Raw genomic sequence first — 22,694 nt, 5'->3', positions numbered from 1 at the left:
CTCTGGATAATTTCAGGACAGCGGGATTGCACCCCTACAAAAAGCTTAATGAAGTCACATGAGACAAGGTCTGCTCTGAAGTCTGGGCTGCAGGAGGTCTGGCAGAGATGATTTAGTTAATGGAGTCAGCTCCAACAATTTCACCTCCTTTTACTTCTCCGTCAGTACTCAACTGGACCGTGCCCTACCCTGTAGTCAGCTCTGCAGCTCCATACAGGAGCAACTGCATAAACAGAAGATATAGCTGACCGTCAGTTATCCCAGAATTTGGGTTACTGGTAAACCCACAATATCACTATGTACTGTTTCCAAGTCATTAGTGGCAACTACTGCAGCGCTTGCATCTTCAAAGTAAAAGAAATGACAACAAACTTAAGACTGTTCGCTTAAATGGTTCTAGGTTCTCCCCTGCATCCTCCCTCCTCATAGCAGTATAAAAATATCTAACCCCATAGCATGCTTTAAGTTCAAACAGTTGGAAATTCCACAATTCCCAGTAATTGATCTCAAAAGATGGACAAGTATTGCTTGCCCATGTCTCAAATGCAAATAAATTCCTGAAGAGAGATATCTGCTTTATTCTGCCATTAGACATACTATATGGATGATTCGTTATCCAGCCACACAGTGGCAGCAACACACCAGACAGGAGAAGCCTGTCCATGTTCCTCGGATTTTTCCTCTGCTGTCTTTGGAAAGGAGTATTGACTAAGGCAATTGACATGGCCATGGAAAGAATGTGGTTAAAATGGAATAGATAGATCTGTGATATTAACTTAAACATATCAGCTCTTTCCAACCATTATACAACACACAGAAAAAAGGTTAAAGTGTTGCCCATCAGCAATGAATCCCATTTTGGAGTCATTTCTGGTTATGGGAAACTGCCGAAAGGATAAATGTTTATAAATACTAAGGTCATGTGGGCTTACTTTTTAGTTCCTATAAAGGAAATATGGTCTGAACAGATCTTGAACATGGTTCTATTCTGTTACTGAAAGAGGTCTGTATTTTCTCATTGCATTCAGCTCTAGATAAGTGTCTCTGAATAGCACTTCTAAAGGACATGGTTATGTATACCCACACCCACACACTATGCAGACTGAGGCCTCTATTTTCTCATAAGCTCTGCACAACAGCCTCCTCCCTCAGCAACATCAGTGGGTCCCCTGCATGCAGGCAACCACAAGCAGAACAGCTTGCAGGAGCAGGGTCCAAAGTAGCTAGCTAATGTGTGGTTTTATAGACTCTTCTAGCTTAGAAACCGGATGACATTGGATCCCTAGCTGAGATACCCCTCAGGAAAGGGACCAATTTTAATGGCGTTTTCCCAGCTAGATTGGCTGTTTTCTAGAGTTTCCCTGTGCTCATTAAGGGGAGAAGGTGGATTCTATCCACCACAGCCCCAAACACCTCTTCAAGCAGTTACCTAGTTCTCCAATCTTGGTGTGTCCTGCTTCCCAGCTGTAACTGTGCCCCATCTTGACCAGCCTGAGTGAAGAATTTGGCAAAGAGGGGAAAGGGGTGGAAGAACGGGGGAGTAGCAAAGAGGTGGGAAGTGTCTGTACACTCAGTACACATGGGGGCTCTGTCTGCACTTGATAGGATACTGGGGAGTGCAGCTCAAGAGAGGGAGGCAAGCAAGGCTCCTGCAGAGGGCCAGGGAGACAGGAGCAGAGATCCCCCAGGACAGACTAGGCCTTTCCAGCCTGAAGAATAAAATGGTCGTTAATGAGGTTTCCTCACTCCTGCATGAGGATCTGTCTTGGAGCACTGCTCAGCAAGAGCCCAGTTTTTATTATTGTTGCATGCAGGAAAAAAAAAAAAAAAAAAACCACCTTTCAATGTACTTAGATCAAACTCAACATGCCAACATGCAGAGGACTAGGCCACTCAACCCACTGCACACTAAGCAAGCTACATGCATACGAGGAGGAATATTAGGCACGTACACTAAACAAAATTACAAAATAGATCTGTAAAATAAATAGGAAAAAGCAAGATTGTTAACTGAATGGCAGAAACTCTCCTAATGTTTCCTGTATCTGAGATCAAACACTAAACAAAAGCCTGTATGGGATTTCTAAATGGCTTTGACCCTAGTTTTCTTAAGAGGAACAACACCCAGAACATATCACAAAAGCAACTAGGGGCTTCAAGAAATCAAAGATGCTAATCTCCAGCTAAACTACCAGATGGGGAAGAACCCAGCCTCGTGTCTCAAGGAAGCCAGTCCCTGCAAGTCAAATTTAAGAATAATCTTCATGTGTCAGTATTAGAGGCCTACAGCCTTAGTAACAGACCAACAATATAGCAACTGGGGACCCCGATCTGATACTTTTGCACCCACTTAATTTGACTGATGTGACTCATCATGGGATACTCACATAATTAAAGCAGCGTTTTGCAGGATCAGGACCTTAGTTAATGGGAGCTGTGCAGGCAGATGAAGGGCAATACATGATTCAACTGAGTTGGATGAGGATTTTTCCAGGATGTGACCTTGAAGCTGTCCTGTATGAGCAGGCTTGGAGGCTATGGGGTTTTTCTATCAGTTGTGCAAAGAAGTTGCTAAATGTATTAAATGAGGCTAGAGATGCAACCTAAGGCCTATGAAACAAATTCTGCCGTCACTGCCATCCATTCAGCCCCAGGACATGAATAGGATGGTATGAGGTATAGGTTAATACTGGATTTGACCCCATGCATTTACATAACATTTAGGAACAGATAGCCAACTAAATAGTCCCAAGAATGGGTTGTCTGTTTTATGTGCATTTAATTATCTTAATAACCATTTAGTAGACTCTTAAACTGTGTAATAAATGTTATCAAGCCACCTCAGGTGATATGACAATAGAAATGTTACTTTAAAAAGTGTAACAGTTCAGGGGGCGGAGGGTCAGAAAAATTGTGTCCCATATAGCATTAGCTAATGTACAGTACCCAGCTGCAGGAATCTAGCCACTCAGTTCCACTTTTGGTTCTGGCTCCCTGGAGAAAAGAGTCTGCCCTTAGACTCTGAGCACTAGCATACACCATGGCCCCAGTAGGCACCCACCTTGCTTTCTACTGAAGTCACCTGTGCACCCTTGGGGTAACTCAGGTGACTTACTTGAGTGATGAGTTTAAGCCACAGGCTCTCCCTCTCATATTCAAGAGGGAAATAATGGGGGCGGAGGACTAAACTTAGAGGAGAGGTTCTTTAAAAGTATTTTTTCTTTAAACTTGAATCTTACAATACCAATAAATCTATGGGCAGGCCATCTCATCAAAGTCAGGAGCTGTGTGGGATCTAACTCCTCCTAGTCAGTGCTCTGTTGCTTAGATATTGCCTAAATAAGCAATAGTGTGGTAGGCAAAGATATGTCTTTAAAAAAAAAAAAGTCCCAGGTCCTGCAAGGTCACACATCCTGGCTCTGCAGTCAAAGTGGCTTTTCAGAGAAAGCTGGCTGCCACAGAACCCTCTTATCCCCCACATGAGATCTTCAGCTAGAAGCTGGAGAACTTCCAAGACTCCACAGTTCTGTCATTGCTCCCACCCACACCCAGGCTGCGAGCTGGAGTTCCTCCCATTTCAGCTCCAAACTGGTTTTGTTTTCCTGCCCAACTGAAGATTCAGACTGCGGGGGTGGGGTTCACTGCCCGGAGGAGACTTTGTTTTCCAAGTCTTCTGTCCTCCTTCATTTGCTTTAGGAAGGGGCAGGACAGTTCTACAGCTCTTCCCAATACCCCTCAGGAATGGGCTTGAAGGGAAGAAAAAAAAACAACAAAGAAGCGTCATGCAGGACAGTTCACCCCTATGCTGCAGCCCATTTGTGCCAGCTAAATTGGGAAGGACCCCAGTGCAGTAGGTTCTGTACAGGAGCAGCAGAGCTTGTTTTGTGCACCCCTGTGCCCTCACAGGAAGCCCCAAGGGGAAGAGGAAGATGGCCCCCCGGGGCCTGAAGTAGTCACAGCAACCCCTAACAGAAAGAAGAGCAAGCAGCCTCTCCACTGTCTCTGAGCCCAGGAGGAATCTACCTTCATTCTCTTTGCATTTTTCCACCTCACTGTCTTACAGACAAGAACCCAACCCATGTGTTCTCATCTGAGGGACTCCATTCTACACCCATCTCAGTTTCCCCAGGGTCATGGTCATTTTCCTAAAAACACAGCTGCTAAGAACTCCTGAACACACTGCTCTTTAATTCCCTTTCTTGACTCCCCTCACCCTCCATATTAACTTCAAACTAGGTTTTCCTGCCTAAAAGGCCATGCACAACTCTGCTCCTACCTACACATCAGGTTCCTGTTCCTCAGGTGTCCCCTAGCTCCCTTCATTTGCCAGTAATGGCAACCTTGATGCCCCTGTTGTGTTCTTGAGGCAGGGGACCCCACGTTTCACTGATATACTTTGGTTTAACTGTTTATCATAAACAGGTATTACTGGGTGACCGTCCATGGTATGCGCTAGATCAGAGTAGTCTTTATAGATATGAATCTACACAAAAAAGTAACAAATGATATTGGACTGCATGTCTTACTCAGATTCTCTAAACGCTGTTGGTCTTTATGTCTCTCTAGTCAGCCCTTTGCCTGATAGATAAATGCAGCATCCATAAAATGGCACCATGCCACACTCCTTTCACACTATTTCCCTGCCTCTTTCTTACATATTGATGTGCATCGGGTCCCGGTTCAACAAGTCTTCTCCCCCTCCTCAATCAAATCACTCCTTTGTGGAAAAAATGAAATTATTTAGCTCAGAATAAAAGCAAGAGCAACAAGGGTGAAGGAAAATCCTGGTCAAAAAGTGATCTAGTGAACCCTACAGAACATGCACATAAACCTACCCAAACCTCAATTGTGGAGCCCAGGAAGCCAATAAGGTGATGTAGGCCAACAGTTTAGGAGGCTAATTTCAGCTGTATTCAGCAGATATATGGCTGCCCATGGAAGCCAGGATTGGTATGTTCAGGGAGTGTCACTGATATATATTTTAAATAAGAACAATTCCTGCAAAGTTAGCACAGTTGCTCTTGTGAGCTTTTACAGTCATCAATCCTCTCCCACCACCGAGACCACAACTATTATCTCCCCCTAAATATAGTCTTTGAAATTTAACAAAGTTTGGAAAGTTTAAGCTGTCTACCAAAGATTTTTCCCCCCCCCCATGTAGCTTTACCAGAAAAGCTTAGATGCAGCTTCTAGTCTTCACAAACTACTAAAAATTTCTCCACTAAACACTTTCAACTCTCTCTCAAACCGAGAGAAAAAAAAAATCTATCATGTCATTTGTCAGCTAGAAACCTAAAATGCATTTCATAGAAGTCTACCAGACATCTTAGTGCGCACAGGAAAAAGAAAAAGTTCAGTCAGGAGGAACCTGCACAATGATCTTGATTTCTAGCAGCTGGATGCTTAGAAAGAAGCTCCTAGTGCCATAACTACTGATAAACTCTTTAGTAACTTATAACTAAGGTTAAGATTGTGTCAGTTATTTTTAGTAAAGGTCACTGACAGGTTGCAGGCAATAAACAAAAATTCATGGAAGCCTGTGACCTGTCTGACTTTTACTAAAAATAATGGGCGGGGGGGAGGGGAGCTGACAGAAGCCCAAGAGGGGGCATTAGAGCCCAAGCCCTGCTGGAGGGGAAGCACCCACCACAGCTGAGAGCTGCAGGGGCCCCGCTGACACTATTGCTCTCAATGGAAATGCTGCCGAGGAGCTGAGGCAGGTCATAAACCTTTGAGTTCACCCCTTCCTTATGCAAAGGGCAGTACAAGTTCATAGGATGAATACCTGCCTCCACTGAAGTTAAGGGCAACATTCCCATTGATTTCAGTGGGCGGTCAGGATTCCCCCATATATTTTAAGGCCTGAAGGAACACTATGGTCATCTAGTTTGACCTCCTGCATAACACAAGCCACAGAGAGCCATCCTGTAATTCCTGCTGCAGAAGTAGTTATTCTTCCCTGCTCCAAAACCTACAGTATTGAGCCCAGCAATTTGTAGTTGGGGCTTATGTGGTGGATTGGATTTATGGTAGCCCTCTGTTCCGGGGAGAGTTTCACCCACTGGTAAATAGATTTAATATACAGTATAAGCATGTAGACAAGATAAGTCCTCTGTGGCCATATGTTCTTCATAAATGTTAGGGAGGAAGAGAACTGAGGAGGTAGAAAGGAAGAGTCCATTTCTGATTCCTCTCCAGTTTCTCTAACCATACATCACTGAAGTTAGTTTGACACTGAGAACACTAACATTTTTCCAAAGTGATGTCCTCCTGAGACCATCAGAAAGGCCTCTCTTTAGACATCCTGACTATCAAGAACAATGGCTACCCTGCATTCTAGGCAATATACTTACAGATTCACTAGCTTTCTAGAGAGGGGCTCATACTGCAAAGTCTTGACCTGGATTTCAAACATTACAAGGTTTGAAGGTCTTTGGATCCACGGTTTTGGCTAAAGTCCATTTGCAAAATTCAGATTGGGATCCTTGTTCAGATTTAAAGTGTTCCCAAAGTTTTGGAGTGTTTGTATTCGGGATTTTAGCTTGAGTCCCTGTTCTATTTTCATTTATAGACTTAGTGCAGAAGTTACCTTGAGAGATGAACCCTTGGGAGTGAAACACTTAAACGGCTTCTTGTCATCTGACAAACCATCTTCTGGCATCTTCTGACGTTTTTCAGCAGCTTCAGCCCTTCTCCGCTCAATGTCTTCTTTCAGCCTCCTCTTCTCCTCCTAAGACAGTATGAGCACATAGCTAGTCATTTGTTTCCTTCAAGAGACCACATCAACCTCAGATCCCTTAAACTCCTTGAGAAATTTATTCATGGAGAACACAAATCCTTACACCAGCCAGAAATTTCAGTGACCTATTTTAGTTCTAGCTATTTATAATGTATTTGTGGTGCATTAGGCAACCATAGTATCAAGTGTGTGTGTTAATCTATACGATCTTAATTCCCTCCTGCCCCCAAATACATTTCCTCCTTAAAGTGTACCGTCATGGCCCAGTGTGTAATGAGAGACAGCAGTACATTATGAAAAATGCCGTTTTTCATTAAAGGACTGGGACTTTAGATGTTGAATGTTAACTTTTAAGACTGTTACACTTGATTTAAAAAAATGTTATTGAAGGACACACTTAACACATCTCTAAGTCAGGATATTCATGGTAGAATGGAATTTATTCCCTTGAAAACAGAGAGGAACTTCCTAGTTGCCAGAGAACAGACCCAAGAACTCCTAAGGTCTCATCCCACCTCCAAGACTGAATCCTTCTTTAGCATCATGCAAGTCACTTCTCCTCCTCTTTATAAATGGGGAACTGTGGCACAGAGATTAATACTTAGCTACCTCATGTAGATGGTGGAGATTAATATATGCCCAATGTGCTGAAGATGTAAAGCACCATATACAGCCTAAGAAGGGATATTACTTTGCAGAGATAATGTGGGTTTTTATTTTGTAAGACATCAGTTGAACTAGAGGGCAGTCACTCTTAACCCTATTAACCAAGGCCTGTTCTGATACTGCAAGATGTTGCGTGACCTTCGCTCCCACAGAGTTCTTCTATGGGAAAGCAGGGGGCTCAGCATGAACCAGGATTGGGCCCCTCCCTGTAAGTGCTAAGTACTATTATTATTAGTCCCCAATATCCAAGTTCATTTTTTGTATAATTTAGATCCCTAATTTCTGTGCCAGAGATCTGAACGTCCAGTTTAAAGAGATTCACTTGGCAGAAGAAACATAGGCAAACAGATATATTTTTTGGTATTACATTTTAAATGAGGCAAAGATTTCTAATGAGATTCAGTCCATCATAAAACCAGCATTTAATCCCATTTGCAGCAAACATCTGTGTTAGTCTCATCTCTCCCTCCCCAGATAGAAACAAGATTTCTGTAATTTAAGATATGTGAAAGAAAAAAAAAAAAAGAAAAAAAAAAAAAAAAAGAGGACACCCACAATAAACAAAAGCCTGTGTTGCTGCAACATTGCACCTGATATTTTGTATGCACAGGAAATAAGAAAATCAGAGTTAAGATTCTCAAGACAACCACAGATGAAATTCTGGTCCCACCTGTGAGATGAGAGTTTTGCCACTGGCTTGCATGGGACTAGAATGTCACCCGTTGGTGCTATCAGGATCTTACTAGCACATCTGTGTATATGATCATGTAATACCAAATATTGTGTACTTGCAGCTGAGATTGAAGGTGACAGAAACAGTGCAGCTTTACTGTCCATTAGCATGTGCCATTGCACAGCATTATACAAATGGGTCATGAAACACCCAATTTTGTAGCCTCTGTCAACCTTAGTGGGTAGTAAAAAAGAAAAACATAGTGGAATGGTGGTAGGGCCCCCAAAAGGAGGAATATGATTGAGAAAACTGAAAGAGCTGTTAAGTATTTGTATTGTAGCACCTAGAGTTCCCAACGTAAACTGGGGCCACACTGTGCTAGGTACAGTCACATAGCAAAAGCCAACCCCTGTCCTGATGAGGTTACAGTCTAAATAGATGAGACAGGCAAAGGGAGAAAGAGGAAGCAAGAGCAAAGCCACATGCCCAAGGTAACAGTCTGTTAACAGTAGCAGATCCAGGAATAAAAGTCTAGTTTTGGGCCTTCCAAGTTGGCTGACATTGGGAAAAGTAAAACCAAAACAAAGCCTTTCACACAACATTGCCTTAGGTATTGAAACCCAGATCCTCAAAGGTATTTCGGCTCCTAACTCCCATGGTTTTCAATGTAAGATAGGAGAGTAAATACCTTTGAGAATCTGGGCCTGAGCCGAGCTACTATCCCAGGGCCTAAAATGCCACCCATAAACAGGTCAAGCAAAGCCTTTCTCCTTGTGCAGTCCCCTTGATTATTTGGGCAAGAGTATGCCTCACTGCACAGCGTTGTGTGATCATGTAATGAAAGACCAATACGAGCAAGTGAAGCAGAACAGAGTCTAACTCTGGATCTCACGGTTTTATTACTACACTATTACCTCCTCTCTGGCTTTTCTCTCAGCCTCCTCCTGCTTCCTCCTCTGTTCCTCTTCCTCAAGGATCTTCCGACGCTCCTCACGCTTTTTCTTCAGTTCCTCCAGCTCCACAGCTGCCTCCTGTTGCTTCTCCTTCAACTTCTCAAACTCCTCGCTCTCATTTTCACCTCGGCGACGGCGCAGCTCCTCTAGTCGTTTGCCGGCTTCAGCCTGGGACACCAGCTTACCATCCTCAGCATTTGTAGTTGCTTTCATGCCGGAGCGGCTGAGAAAGAATTGAGAAGCAGGTTAATATGCCACAGGTTTTCCTTTGCCAGTTTGGATCACCTGTTACCACTCAACTAGGCAGCAACATAGGAACCTGACACACACACAAACATCTTTTGTTCCTCACAGAGCATGTACTACCCTCAGCAGGTTTCATCAGGGGCTGAAGTAGGCTGGGGAGCCCAGAGGCACATCTCTGCCTTCCCCTGACAGTGGGGGACCAAAGGGTCCCACATGCTTAGAAGGGTAGTTTTTGTATCATATTGCCTCAGAACCTAAGATCCATTTTATTTTAGTCCCAGCTCCATAGTATATACACACTTATTCTCAATTATATGGTACAAATATGTAAGGATATTACCTACAGAGATGTTCCAGCTTCTAAAAGCATAATACTTGACTAATCTATGCATAAAACAATTCAGGGATCAATTGAAAAACAATAAATAAATATTTAAGGCTGAGAAAAGTGAAACATACATATCCAAAACAAACACACTATATTCTGTGTAATAAAAGACAAATAATCCTTTGATTTCTCAGACAAATGTCTTCTCTAAGGGATTATATAAAGTGTTTGATAAATCTCTTTAAAGAGAGCTAAAGCATGTTGCTAGGGCATTAGTCTTCAGTTTACCGGGGGAGAAGGAATATTCTTATAATTCCATCAGTATTTTCAACACAAGATGCTTCAATAATATAATACCAATTGTTATCTTGGACTCTTGCTAACTTGCATATATCTATATCAGGTCTGGTCAAAAACTTGGTTGAAGTTTTCTGTGTGAGTTTTTGATTTTTCATAAACCTAAAACTAGATTTTTCATTGACTTTTTCCACAGGGGGAAAAAAACCCAAAACCAAACCAGATATTTTCCAACCAGCTCTTATAATCCAAGACATTAAAAAAATAGTTAATCCATATTGCCCACGAGAAGTACATATTTTTGTCAAAAGCAACAGAGGGTCCTGTGGCACCTTTAAGACTAAAGGAAGTATTGGGAGCATAAGCTTTCATGGGTAAGAACCTCACTTCTTCATATTTTTGACAGAGTGTCAAATAGCACCACCGATATATGTAATTACCACATCAGTGTTTAAGTGCTTGCTCCTTGAAATGTATTAATACACCAGACAAGGGGGTCAACACTTGAGGTATCAGCATGATACTTACAAGAGAAAGGGCAAGTAGGCATTTATATTGTTTTTATTTTCTTCCCTGTTCTATACCCAAGAAAAAGGAGATCCTAAACACTACAGCAATGAAGCCACAGTGTTGCACAATTAAATGCCACAAGAGCCAACAGTGCAAAAGTTAAGCTTTCCCTCAGCAATATGGATCAGTTTCTGTCTCCAATTACCTGTGGGCAAATACAGAGCAACGTCACTGAAGTCAATAGACTTATTCCAGGTTTGTACTGATATAGTTGAGAGTAGAATTTAGCCTTAAACAATTTTTTTCTTCACTGTTTGGAAGGTGTGGGTGAATATTTCGTCCAAACAATGACATTTGTCTTTCTTACTGAAAAAGAACTGTTTATCTCCTAATCATGTACATCCACAGGCTATTTCTATCTTCTTTTATTAATATACACTACGGAGGATTTCCTCTGCTGTTTCTGCATATTCTCTAGTAGGGAACAATAATTGGCAGTCATCCTCTTCATATTTTTTTTTCCTGAGCCTTTTTGCTTTCAGCACATTCTGGGAATCTCAGGCCCCTGCTGCCAACATCAAGAAATCAGTATTGAGATTCTAGACCAAGGAAGAGCTTTCAGAAGTGCCTGTTTGGTGCTAAGAAAAAGAAGCCAACTGCCAGTCTTCACACAGAAGGAGAAATAGGATGTTGAGAGAGACAGAAATGACAGAACAATGTGAAAAATGCATTACATCATGCTTAGGATTTTTGCACTCCCATATGAGAGTGGGGAGGAAGGGCAGGTGCAAAAGGGAAACCACAAAGATAAAGTTTTCTAACTATTCTGTCAGCAACAGCGACAAAGATGGGACAGACACTATTTCTCTTTGGCCTCAAGATGTCTCAGTCAGTCTTAAGGAGTTTTATTTCCCATCATTGCCATTTAGACTTATCTTAGGAGTCTCTCAGTCTCTTGCCACCATCTTGTTTATAGACAATGAGAGTACAGGTAATCCTAAACTAAAGTCCTATGACTAAACACCAAACTTTTTCTCCCCCAGGGGTGGGGAGAAGAAAAGAAAGAAAAAAAGTGCAAAAACCCCCTTTGAAGTTTTTCAAAGAAGTCCTTGCTCTAATAAGAAATAAAGCATGTGAAAAAAGTTATATACATATTTTAGAAACAGAACTCATGTTAGTGGTGATTTGACCCAAGTATACAGAATAATTACTAACAGGACTCATATCCTGCTATTCCATCACTATGTTATATGACAACCTAGTTACAGGGTTTTTGAATATTTCACCTTTGAAAAAGTTTGTTTCCCCATAGGAACCCTTAGGGAAATGCTAGGATGCACAAAAATGAACTAAATGATGACTACTAACTTATTTGTCCATTCCACTTTTTTGCTTTTCTTCCCCCTTGCTTCCCCACTTTCTAGCAGAGTGGAGCCTTTCCAACTCTCTCCCCACCAACCAGTTACCTTTAGATTTCCAACTGTAGCAGAAGCCTCAGAGACAGTTTTATGTTCTTGTCTAGCTAAACCACAAAATTTTTCTTAAAAAGGCAGAACGCTTTGGCTGGATGTAGTTTTCACTCTGCCAAATAATCACTCTTTTGTGCAGAAATCATTAACTTCAAGGCTTACTAGAGCAAACAACCAAAAGGTCAACTCTTAAAAGAGTTATCCTAGGGAGACAAGGCTGCTTCTAGCTGGTTATATAGGGTGTAATTAAAAGCAGGTGTGTAATTGGCAATGAGTTATCTCACTCAGAGTCAGGCACCTGTGCCACTAGGGTATAAAAGCACAGCACTTGGCTCATAATGTAGACTATGAAAAGATGAAGTTCATTAAGAAATGTTTAGTAGATGATAGGAGTATGGTAAAAACAAATTACTGATCCCCACAGAGGGGGTGAGTTGTTTGCTTATTGTTTACTACTCCGCTATGAGTTTCTCATTTCCCCACTACAGTGAGGTGGGTGGAAGTCCACTACAAAATAGCTCGAGATCCTGAATTTATTTCTAAGGAGCCACTGAATATTACAACCTTCAATGATGTTGGAAATTTAAGTCTTGTACTACACAGCTAAAAGTACAGTAACAGAGACCCATAAAAGGCAACAAGCCCTACAGCTCTACTCTGATATAAACAAATCTAGTGTTAATGTGTATCTTACCTAAAAATATTCTCAGTATGTTTAAGTTTGTGAGTAGTAAGTTCCTGGAAACGCTCTCCGTTCTGTGGCTTTGGTTCAGGAAATCCCTTCTTACGATCCCAGATAGGCTTCACCTCCTCCTTAGGTGCTTTGTCCTTATTAGCCTTGTCGTCTTTGATCTGTTCAGGAGATATTAGAAAGCATACAACCAAAAACAAAACAAAAAAATCATAATTAGACATTGTAAATGACTGAAAAGGAAAACAAGTTTCCCACCATCAATGAGTAACTGTCTTCAAATGTTCTATGGCAGGAATAGCCTGTCAAGTTCTAAAATGTGGCCTGCAACCATCCTCGATTTCTGATCTATGTTAAATATGCGGGCAGCTTAATTCATCTACATTGTGTGCAAATCTGCTGTGGCCTTGGAAATCTCAAGCATCCTTACCTTCTTATGCAGTCTCTACCACTACCTTGCCCATCATCCCCTTCCTGATCATGTGTCTGTTGATTCACCTGTTGGGTATTGTCTAAATCATAGACTGAGCTCTGTGGGGCAGGGATTGTCTTTGTTTGCATAGTGTCTAGTTCAATGGGGCCCTAATCCCTGGTTGGGGCCCTACGCGCTACCGCAATAGAAATAATACAATCTTAAACTGATTTGCACAAAGCAAGTGCATGCTATGTGGATGTAGCCAATACATTCAACAGCACAGGAGTTATGTGCTATACGGATGTACCTAGGACTTTCAGTGTCACAGCAGGTGCATACTACCTAGCTATTACAAGTATAGTTTGCAATAGTCAAGTAGTTACAAATTATGTTTCTTAGCAATATTTTCTTTGATAAATATGTAACTGGGGTTATCACCTGTACCCCAGTCTAAACAGTGACTAGTGGAGGAGGATACTATCAGATGTGAAGCTCTTACTCCTATGAAGAAGCAGATGTTTTCTCTGAAAACATTAAGGCAAGATTCCCCCTTCCTCTACAAGCCTTTGTCCGACATAAGTCTGACTAAGATCCAGAATCATTATGCACTAGTTTCGCTCTCTAATCCCCACCCAGAAAATTCTGGGCTGAAAATTATTTATTATCGCCACTGATGGCCTGACCCCAGCATGCTGAGTCATGGTTGGATGCTAATGGAAAGTGCAGGATATGGCAATTGATTTCAGTTCTTCTGTTCTGTGGACAGAATTATTCCCACTAAGGAAATTAGCTAGACCAGCAGCCAAAACAAGCTTTGAATAGCAGTGGAGGAAAATACCAATGTTAACCCAAGGAAGATCTCCTTTTTCACTTTTAGCTTCGCCATATTTGGGAAACGCTCTGGTGGGCAGCCTAAATATCATTTATTTGGAGAATTGTCTGTAAACCTTTAGCAAACTGTACCTATATTCCTCTGCATCCTACTGCCCTTCCATCTGATCACTGAAGAGAAAAATAAATCGTACACAGTCCTATTCTAGGACACATTTTTTTTAAAAACGTACTCCAAGCTGCGTCTAGTGAAAAAGCCCAAACCTCTACACTATTTCTATCCTTCGTCTGCTCAATGCACCTTTCAATAGCCCCACCTCCAAGGCATCCCCTCCCACTTTTCAAAAGCAGGAGCCTTGGGGGAGGGAGAGGGCTTATAAAGCATCTGACATGACTGCGCAGCTTGAACCCAGGAGTGGCCTTACCATGAGGCGAACTGAGGCAGCCGCCTCAGGTGCCAGACTGGGGCGGGGGGGGCCGCACTAGGACCCAGAGTGTAGAAAATTGTGTCTGTTGCTGGTGCATAAGTATCCTCTCTGCTCTAGATGCACAGAGATGGTGAAGTGCTGTGCTGGAGGAAGGCAGAATTGAGACCTTTCAAAGTTTTGGCCCAAGTGAGGAGGAATGGGGAGCGTCATTTGAGCTCCCCGCCTCAGGTGCCAAACTGTTGTGGGCCAGCCCTGTTTGAACCCTTAAGACCTGTTCTGCCTCTAGCTGGCATTAAGCATTGTTCATACAATGCCAGTACCACAAGTGACAGCTATCATGTGGTATGGACTGCAAGCGTGTTTGGGGGGAGTAGACACAGCAACTCATCTTTTAGCCTGTGATAGCAGCTCAGCTTCAACCCCAGGCTCCCCTATAGGTTTTGACTTCAGCTGCTAACCCGAGTTAAAAGTTGAGTTGCCGTGTCTTCATTGTTAACTTGGTTTAGCAGCTCGAATTGAAGCCTATAGTGGAGACTGGGGTTAAACCTGAGCTGCTAACCTGAGTTGATGGGGACTTCACTGCTATTTGAACTCCAGTTCGGTAAGCCAAGTTCAAAACACACCTTTTTGTGCAGTATAGACATACCCTCAGTTACGTCTAAGTGGAATCACTTTAATAGGTAAGAGGGGAATTCAGTTTCCATGATCATGCATTCTTTGCCCTTGATGCTGTGACTAGCAGCAGCCAAGCCTATTATTGCTAGTGGCAACAGTAGTGGCTTTGAAGATGTGAACTCCTAACTTCTAGGAACTAGTCAGAGACAATCATTTTTGTTCACTCACTCTAATGAACAGTCATCAGCTTGTAATGTCTTTTGGTCACTCCCAATCCGGGCAAGATTTGAACCAGTGATGTAATAACAGTGAAAAGCTCTGGCTCTCATTAGCAATCCCCTGCACTACTCAATCCCTTTCTGAGTGATTTAGAGACCTGGGGTGTTGATTGTTTCAGGATTTCAAACGCCAGGACTTCTGTGTTGGGATTTTGAAAGGGCAGAATTTCCTTTTATGAGATTTTCATCAAGTCCCTTCTAAGTCTCATTAAAAAACCAGTATGTCAGCCGTCTGAGCTGCAGTCCCAGCAGGGGCAGGTAGTGTATTTTATATCTTAATTGAAATTGCTAAGAAAACTAATATTAAAAAAATACACTTTTAGAATTAACAGGCTAGGGAATACCTTTTCATGGGCTAATAGGATTTGATTTAAAGGATTATGTTTTTTTACCAAGTGTGTGGGGGGGGGGGAGGGGAGGGGCAAGGACACACACACGAATAATAAACACAACTGGGCTTTTTGACTCAAAAAATAAAAAGGAAGATAAAATAGGTTATCAGAGAAACACTTCAAGGGTTCAGGGCCCAATCTTACTCTTATTAATTTTAATGGCAAAATAGCCATTGACTTCAAAAGAAGCAGGAACAGCCCCTTTCCTAGCAGTGCACCCTAAAAGTGACAGATGTAAACATTTTTGCACGCTTACACATTTCAGTGAATTAGGGATCAATCCATCTCACACTGAAATGAATGGAAAGGCTCCTATTGACTCTAGTGGAATTAGATCAGATCTGTGATAGTATCTTCAAAAAATATCACCCATCTCCCTCCACAGATCCTGACCCCAAAATCAAATTGAACATGACTGAAATTTTTTTGGAGGTTTGTAAATTGTTCGGCTATTTTTATTTTCGCACATCTCTCCATTCCAGGTTCCTGCTAGAAATGTAAATTAGAACTTGAGATGCAACATTTCCACCTAGAGTTTGAACACCTCAAAGTTTTGGTTCTGCCAATTATAAAGATTGCAAACTTTGGTTCCTGATTTGGGTTCAATTTTGGAAGGCCCCAAAAAACTGTGGGCATCTACGGCTATCTCTAGGCGGTAGCTGGGAGCATGATTCCCAGCTCGGGCAGACAAAGACACACTAGTGTGCTAAAATTAGAAGGGTATCACGGGTGGCAGCTCAGGCTAGCCACTTGAGTAGAAACCTGCACAGACCCCTTGGGTATGTGCCCAAGCTGCTGCCTGTGCTACCATTGGCTACGCTGCTATTTTTAGTGCACTAGCTCAAGAAGAGCTACCGTCTATCTGTCTACCCAAGCTGGAAAGTGCACGCCCCGCTGCAGTGTAGAGGTACCCTAAGGTTTAGCTTTGGGGCCCATCTCTATCAAAGTAGAGATACCTATATACCATGAGAAAAGGCTACTTTTGCAGCACGTCTAGCCAAACCAGAAGCAGGAAATACCAGGAGTCTCATGTCATGAGAAAACTTGTTCTGATGAACTTTCCAGACCAGTTGGGACAGTTCAAAGAAGCGGTCAGACTTTTGATTGCTAATCTGAGTGAAACCTACACTGTGAGGGCCAGATTCTGATCTCACTTACAGTGGATGGGCACTGGTATAATACAGGTACATAGGCATAAATCTGAGGTAACAAAGCGAGGAGAAGAATGCCCCCAGATCTAGTCAGGCTTGCAGTCTCTCAACTCTATTAATAATTACATAACTTGTCAAAACACAGGCTTTGTTGAATTTTGTGTATCACTGTCATGGCAGGCGTGTACGGAAAGTCTTTTTTGCAGTTGTGAGAATACCATTCTTGTCCTAAGCCAAAAAGAGATGGCCAAGATTTTCAAAAGGGACTAATGATTTTGGTTTGGTGTTCAACTTGAGATACCTTTTGGGAGGTGGGTGCTTAGCACGTTCCAAAAATGGGGACTTTTAAAGGTGTTTCAAGTTGAGCACCCAAAAACGGAGGAATGCAAAATCTCTAATCCCTTCTGAGAAAGTTGGCCATTATCTTTAAGGGTTCGCTCTTGCAGCCTATACTCATGGGGGTCCTGTGAGATGCAGAACATCTTCAGCTCCCATTAACTTCAATGGAAATTAAGGGCACTCAGCACTCTGCAGGACGAAAATCTAGCGAGGCCAAGTGAAATTGACATGATTGGTCATATATTTATCCAGCTCCTTTTTAAAAGAATCTCCAGTATGATCTGTTTTTGTGTGGTGGTAAATTCCACAGGTTGACTCCTTGTTGCGAAGGAATATTTTCCTTGTATTTGCTTTACAGGCATTCTTTAGCTTTGACGCTGTGACTACCAGTAGCCAAGCCTATTATTGCTAGTAGCAACAGTAGTGGCTTTGAAGACGTGGACTCCTAACTTCTAGGAACTAGTCAGAGACAATGATTTCTGTTCACTAACTCTAATGAACTGTCATCAGTTTGTAACATCTTTTGGTCACTCCCAATCTTGCCCTCATTTCATTGAATAACTCTTTGCTCGGTTTTGTGAGGCAATCAGCCTGACTGTTCAGTTTTTAATTTAACCTTCACTGTCGTAAGAATCAACATGAAGAATCCTTTAACTATTCTCCTTTGCAGGCTAAATTATCCTAGTTTTACCAATCTCACCTCATATGAATTACAAACATTTTTCTACCCTCTTCATTGCCCTCTTTGGATCTTTTCAATCTCACCTATGTCCATCTTCAATTGAGGTGTCTGAAACTGGGCACTGCACTCCAGAAAAGTCTGTAGCATCATTTGCTATCAGGCCTGATCCTCAGGGTGGGATAATCACCTGTAATAGGCTGAGTTCCACTAGCTGCTTTTCTACACCCAAGATATTGGGCCAAAACCTCAGCAGGTGCAAATCGGCAACTTCAATGGAGCGGCACTGATTTACAGCAGCAGCAGATCTGGCCTTCAGGTTCTCCAAGCAGATACACAGGCAGGTCACCCCACCTTTACTAAATATCCATCCAGGGGGGCTATGGCTTACTTTATACCACATGGATGTGCTTGAGCCCAAAGGGGCACAATCCTGCAAGGCCCTGAGCACCCTCAACTTTCTATTAAAGTCAATGGAAGTTGAGGCACTCAGCACTTCACAGGATTGTGCCAAAAGCGGGTCCATTGCACAAAGACTAAGCACCTCTCCCTGTTTGCCAATTACAAATCTGAGGAGTAAATGGTTCCCAACCTTATTTACTTACCATACAGTAAAACACCATGGCACCAGCTCCTGTGTTTACAGTAGAAATGCAATGCAGTAAATTTTGTAGAATTTCTCTTTAAAACAAAAAAAGAATCTTGGGTCTGCAAGGTTTATATAATTAGGCACTGGATTATTTGGGGGAAGAAAAATCATTAGTTAGATCAGTTAAGTGGCCAAAGGGACCTGGAAGCATCCATGATTATTATGAAAGTAGGTCTCAGTCACAAGAGTAAAGTTTGTAGTAAAGTAGAGGAAACCAGGGAAGGATGATTAGTTGGTACAATCCTGAGAAATTCATCTCCAGGGCCCAAATCTTGCTTGCATCACTTACTTGAGTGAGTCCCATTGAAGTCACTGGGGTACTCATGTTAAGTAAGGCAAACAGGATTTTGTCCTAAGGCCCCAGTTAGGAAAATACTTAACCAGATGCTTAACATTGAGCATATGAATAGTCCCATCCCTACTGACATGAATGAGACTATCCACCTGCTTAATGTGAAGCATGTGCTTAAGTGTTTTGCTGATTCGGGCCTTTACGCTAAGGGCTCATGCTGAATTAGTTTACATTCGTGAACATTTCCTTATAGCATCAATTTTTGTAGATCATAATTACCTGCTGTTTTTTGAAGGTGGGTTGAAGTTTCTCGTCTGGTAACTTTTCTTTTTTAGCTTCCACTTTAACCTCTTTTTCTTCCCCCTTTTTATTTTTAAGATGAAAATGTCATTCTACAACAAGCCCTGTCCATTCCCATTTGCCAAAGCTGTGCTCACATACCCGTCTTGTGCTGCTGTGCCCACATCTCCATGTGCAGCTGTGCTTGTTCTTCCCCTCGCAAGGGACTGTGCTCCCATACCCCCTCTGGACTTTTGCGCTTCCTTCTCCCTCGCGTGCCAATGTACACATATCCCAGCAGAGAACGCCCCCAGCTGTGCTTGCTTCAAACAACATACATTTCTAGTCAGCGTTCTTCACACAGCGTTTCCCAGGTGCCCACATAGCTCCTGTGTCCAATTGTGCTTTTCCATCCCTCGGGCATTATTGCACTGGGCTGGCTTAAAGCAACAGGAAAAGGCAGCGGTAAATTGTGCAGAGATCTTGACATGCAAGGTTTTCCTTTGCAGGATCTCAGAGCCAGGGTGGGGAAGCGTAAGTGTGCCATGCATTGCATTATTGATAAGTAGGAGCAAGAAGCTTTAGTAAAAAGGAAATAAAATATTGATGAAACAGAGTTAGTAGTTTAAACACAGGAACAGAATTGTGAGTAAATTCCAGTCCAATTTTTTTTTTTTTTTTTGCATTACATTTCTCACAAATCACAGGCATCATCAGTTTGGTGCAAAATGTTTACTGTACCTGTTTTCTTAGGGAGACTGTTTGAGGTTTTTCCTCTTGCACCTTCTTCTCTTTTACCTGTTTTTCTTCTATTTTCTTCTCTTTTACCTGTTTATCTTCTACTTTTTTGTCTTCCATTTTTTTCTCTTCTACCTTTTGTTTTGCCTTTAATTTCTCCTCTTCTAGCTTAGCCTTTTCTTCAGCTGCTCTCTTCTTCTCCTCTGCCTTTGCCCTCTCCCTTTCTTCTGCTTTCTTCTTCTCCTCTGCCTTTGCCCTCTCCCTTTCTTCTGCTTTCTTCTTCTCCTCTGCCTTTGCCCTCTCCCTTTCTTCTGCTTTCTTCTTCTCCTCCTCTGCCTTAGCCCTCTCCCTTTCTTCTGCTTTCTTCTTCTCCTCTGCCTTAGCCCTCTCCCTTTCTTCTGCTTTCTTCTTCTCCTCTTCTGCCTTTGCCCTCTCCCTTTCTTCAGCTGCTCTCTTCTCCTCCTCTGCCTTTGCCCTCTCCCTTTCTTCAGCTGCTCTCTTCTCCTCCTCTGCCTGAATCCTCTCCCTCTCTTCTGCCTCAATCCTTTCTTTTTCCTGGGCTGCTCTTTTCTCTTCTGCCTCAATTCTCGCTCTTTCTTCTTCAGCTTTTTTTTGTTCCTCTGCCTTAACCCTCTCCCTCTCTTCTGCCTCAAGCCTTTCCCTTTCCTCTGTTCTCTTCTTTTCTTCCTCAGCCTTTTCCTCTTCTTCATTCCTAAGCTTCTCATGATCTAGAACTAAAGTTAGATTTATGGCCTCCACTCCTGTCCTGGGCTCCCCTACCCGTAGGACACCCATATCATTCTCTGCTTTGTGTTCCTCTACATTGACATCTAGGGTTTTTACTTCTAATACCACCGGTCCCTCTTCTTTGTCTATTGTTTTCTTTTCTATTGTTACTTCTACCTGATTTTCCTCTATGGTTCTCTGCTCTGGCTTTTCCTCCTGCACCTCCTCCTTATCTTTTTCTTCTTTCTTTTCTTCTTCTTCTTCATCTTGCCTCCAGTTGTTCCTCTGGTACGATGTAGTGACAGTTTCGACTTCATCTATCTCGTAACGTCCTCGGCGGGTTTCAATCTTTTCCTCTTTCCCCATGGTCTCATTTTCTTCCACATTGTTTATCTCTCTCCCGCTTGGTAGTGACAAGCCCTCGTCTGTGACTGTTGGGTCAAACTCCTTTTGACGGTCCAGGGTTTCCTGGAGACGCTTTTGGCGTCTTTCCTCCCTTTTTGCCAATCTCTCCAAGAATGCAGCATCATCTTCCCCTTCCCCTTGAGTGTTTGTTAGTGTTGTTGTAGAACGTTTGGTCTCCTCTTCTGCCACACTGTACAGAAGTGACAACTTTGCATTAATCAAGCACCATAACAAAGCATTTGCTTAGTTATTTTCCAGAAATAGAATACATTAACATTATCACATGGCTCTAGAATGGGATAGGTCAGATACTTTAAAGATTTATCAAAACAATCCCAGGGATAATTATGGAATTTCTGCCTATAACGAATTTGTGTTTCATAATAATGATGACTGAGAAAGCTTTTCCTCCATGCTCCTGAATAGGGACTTGATCCCACACCTATTGAAGTCAATGAGAGACTTCCATTGACTTCAGTAGGCATTAGATTGGTCCCTGGAGCCTTGCAACAACTGAACTAGAGACAGCCCTGAGGAATATTTGGGTTTTGTTCTGTGGAGACCTTCATCTTGGCTTGATGTGTTCAATAAAGCTGCTAGCTCTTTCCCTTAACATGAAGTCTCATTAATTAAAAGTTCTTAATATAGGACCAAAGTCTGAGGTCCTTACTCAAGCAAAACACACAGGTATTTCAATGGGAACATCTCTACTAATGGGAAGATGGCTGTTTCTTTCCAGTGATGGTATAACGATCCATGCAATTAGAATGCAAGTCCCCAGAGCCTGGGACAGCTGACATTGCCACATTCCCACTCGGAAGCATACAGCACCCTATCCAAGAAGCACTGTCTAGAGTGACATCACATTGTAGCACTCTGATTGGCCAAGCACACTATTTAACCCTGGAGGGTGGCCCAGGAAATTATCTGGGCAACAGCATGGACTTTTGGTCAGCTGTGACTTAGGACAGCACCTTGCTTCCTGATCTCCAGTCTCTGACCCCAGCCTGAGCCTGACCTTAACTCTGCCTCCCGATTCCATCCTGGTACTACTTCTGGTCTCCGACCCCAGCCTGACTCTGACTCTTGTTTACCAATCCCAGCTCTAGCGATTACTCTGATCCCTGCTCACTGACTCCACCTCGTGGCCATCCTTGGCTGGTGGCCACGAGCCCAGCTATGACAGCTAGGCATGCCCACCTATGCCCCAGTTCTGTACAAATGGCCTGTGCTGAGACTGCCTGCAAGTGAGGGCGCAATTAGTGAAAAATGCAATTGTGATATGGACACTGGTCCACCAACCTAGTTTCATACATGCCATTGTCCAGCCATCGGTACCAGTACTGGATTCCATTGCCAGTCTCCCGAGGGATCTAGGCTCCTTCAAACTTCTGTGGTATTGTTCTTCTTCTATATTCATTTTTTCCCTTTCCAGATGTTTTTGCTTTGCACAGGAAAATGGTGAGCATCCATGAACAAAGAACATCTCTTTTTTCCAAACTTTCCCCTGCTCAGCAAGGAGGGTTCTATCTACCAGACATGGGAGCTAGTGGAGGTGAATTTCAGCTTGAGGTCTAGATCTGACCTATCACTTGATGCAATAACGAATATTACTGATCCCTGAAAAGGTTATGAACAAACATCTTATTATAATTGTAGGTTTGCTCTGATTTTATTTATTTACAAAGATATATTCTAATGATAGAAATACTTAAGGCCCAATTCTTCCACCTTTGCTCACCATGAGTAGTACCTTCATCTCCAAGCAGTTCCTTTGATACCAGTGGGACTTCTCACAGAGTAAGGTCTTATTCAAAGTAAGATTGGCAGAATCTGGATCTTAATTTCTAAAACTTGAAGTGTATGCTCTAAATATATCCATTCCCTGGACTGAAAACTCTGCCA

The 22,694-nt window shown here is 42.5% G+C and overlaps 1 protein-coding gene across 5 annotated transcripts in view; it reads right to left on the bottom strand.

Moving 5' to 3' along the window:
• CALD1 (caldesmon 1) overlaps positions 1-22,694 on the bottom strand; it is a 250,396-nt gene that overhangs the window by 12,416 nt on the left and 215,286 nt on the right. For 4 of the 5 annotated variants that reach the window (XM_034781588.1, XM_034781615.1, XM_034781597.1 and 1 more), the window contains 4 exons: positions 20,562-20,979; positions 12,576-12,733; positions 8,993-9,254; positions 6,590-6,730 (listed from right to left, as the gene is read on the bottom strand). In XM_034781588.1, the coding sequence (XP_034637479.1) occupies positions 6,590-6,730; positions 8,993-9,254; positions 12,576-12,733; positions 20,562-20,979 (979 nt within the window). Of the gene's footprint in view, positions 1-6,589; positions 6,731-8,992; positions 9,255-12,575; positions 12,734-18,920; positions 19,005-19,661; positions 20,387-20,449; positions 20,980-22,694 lie in introns of all 5 variants that reach the window. The other variant, XM_034781621.1, reaches the window with a different exon arrangement.

Source organism: Trachemys scripta, chromosome 1, assembly GCF_013100865.1.
Source record: "Trachemys scripta elegans isolate TJP31775 chromosome 1, CAS_Tse_1.0, whole genome shotgun sequence".
Classification (NCBI taxonomy): domain Eukaryota; kingdom Metazoa; phylum Chordata; order Testudines; family Emydidae; genus Trachemys; species Trachemys scripta.
Note: the sequence above shows the minus strand (reverse complement) of the source record. Positions and strands in the feature narration are given on the sequence as shown.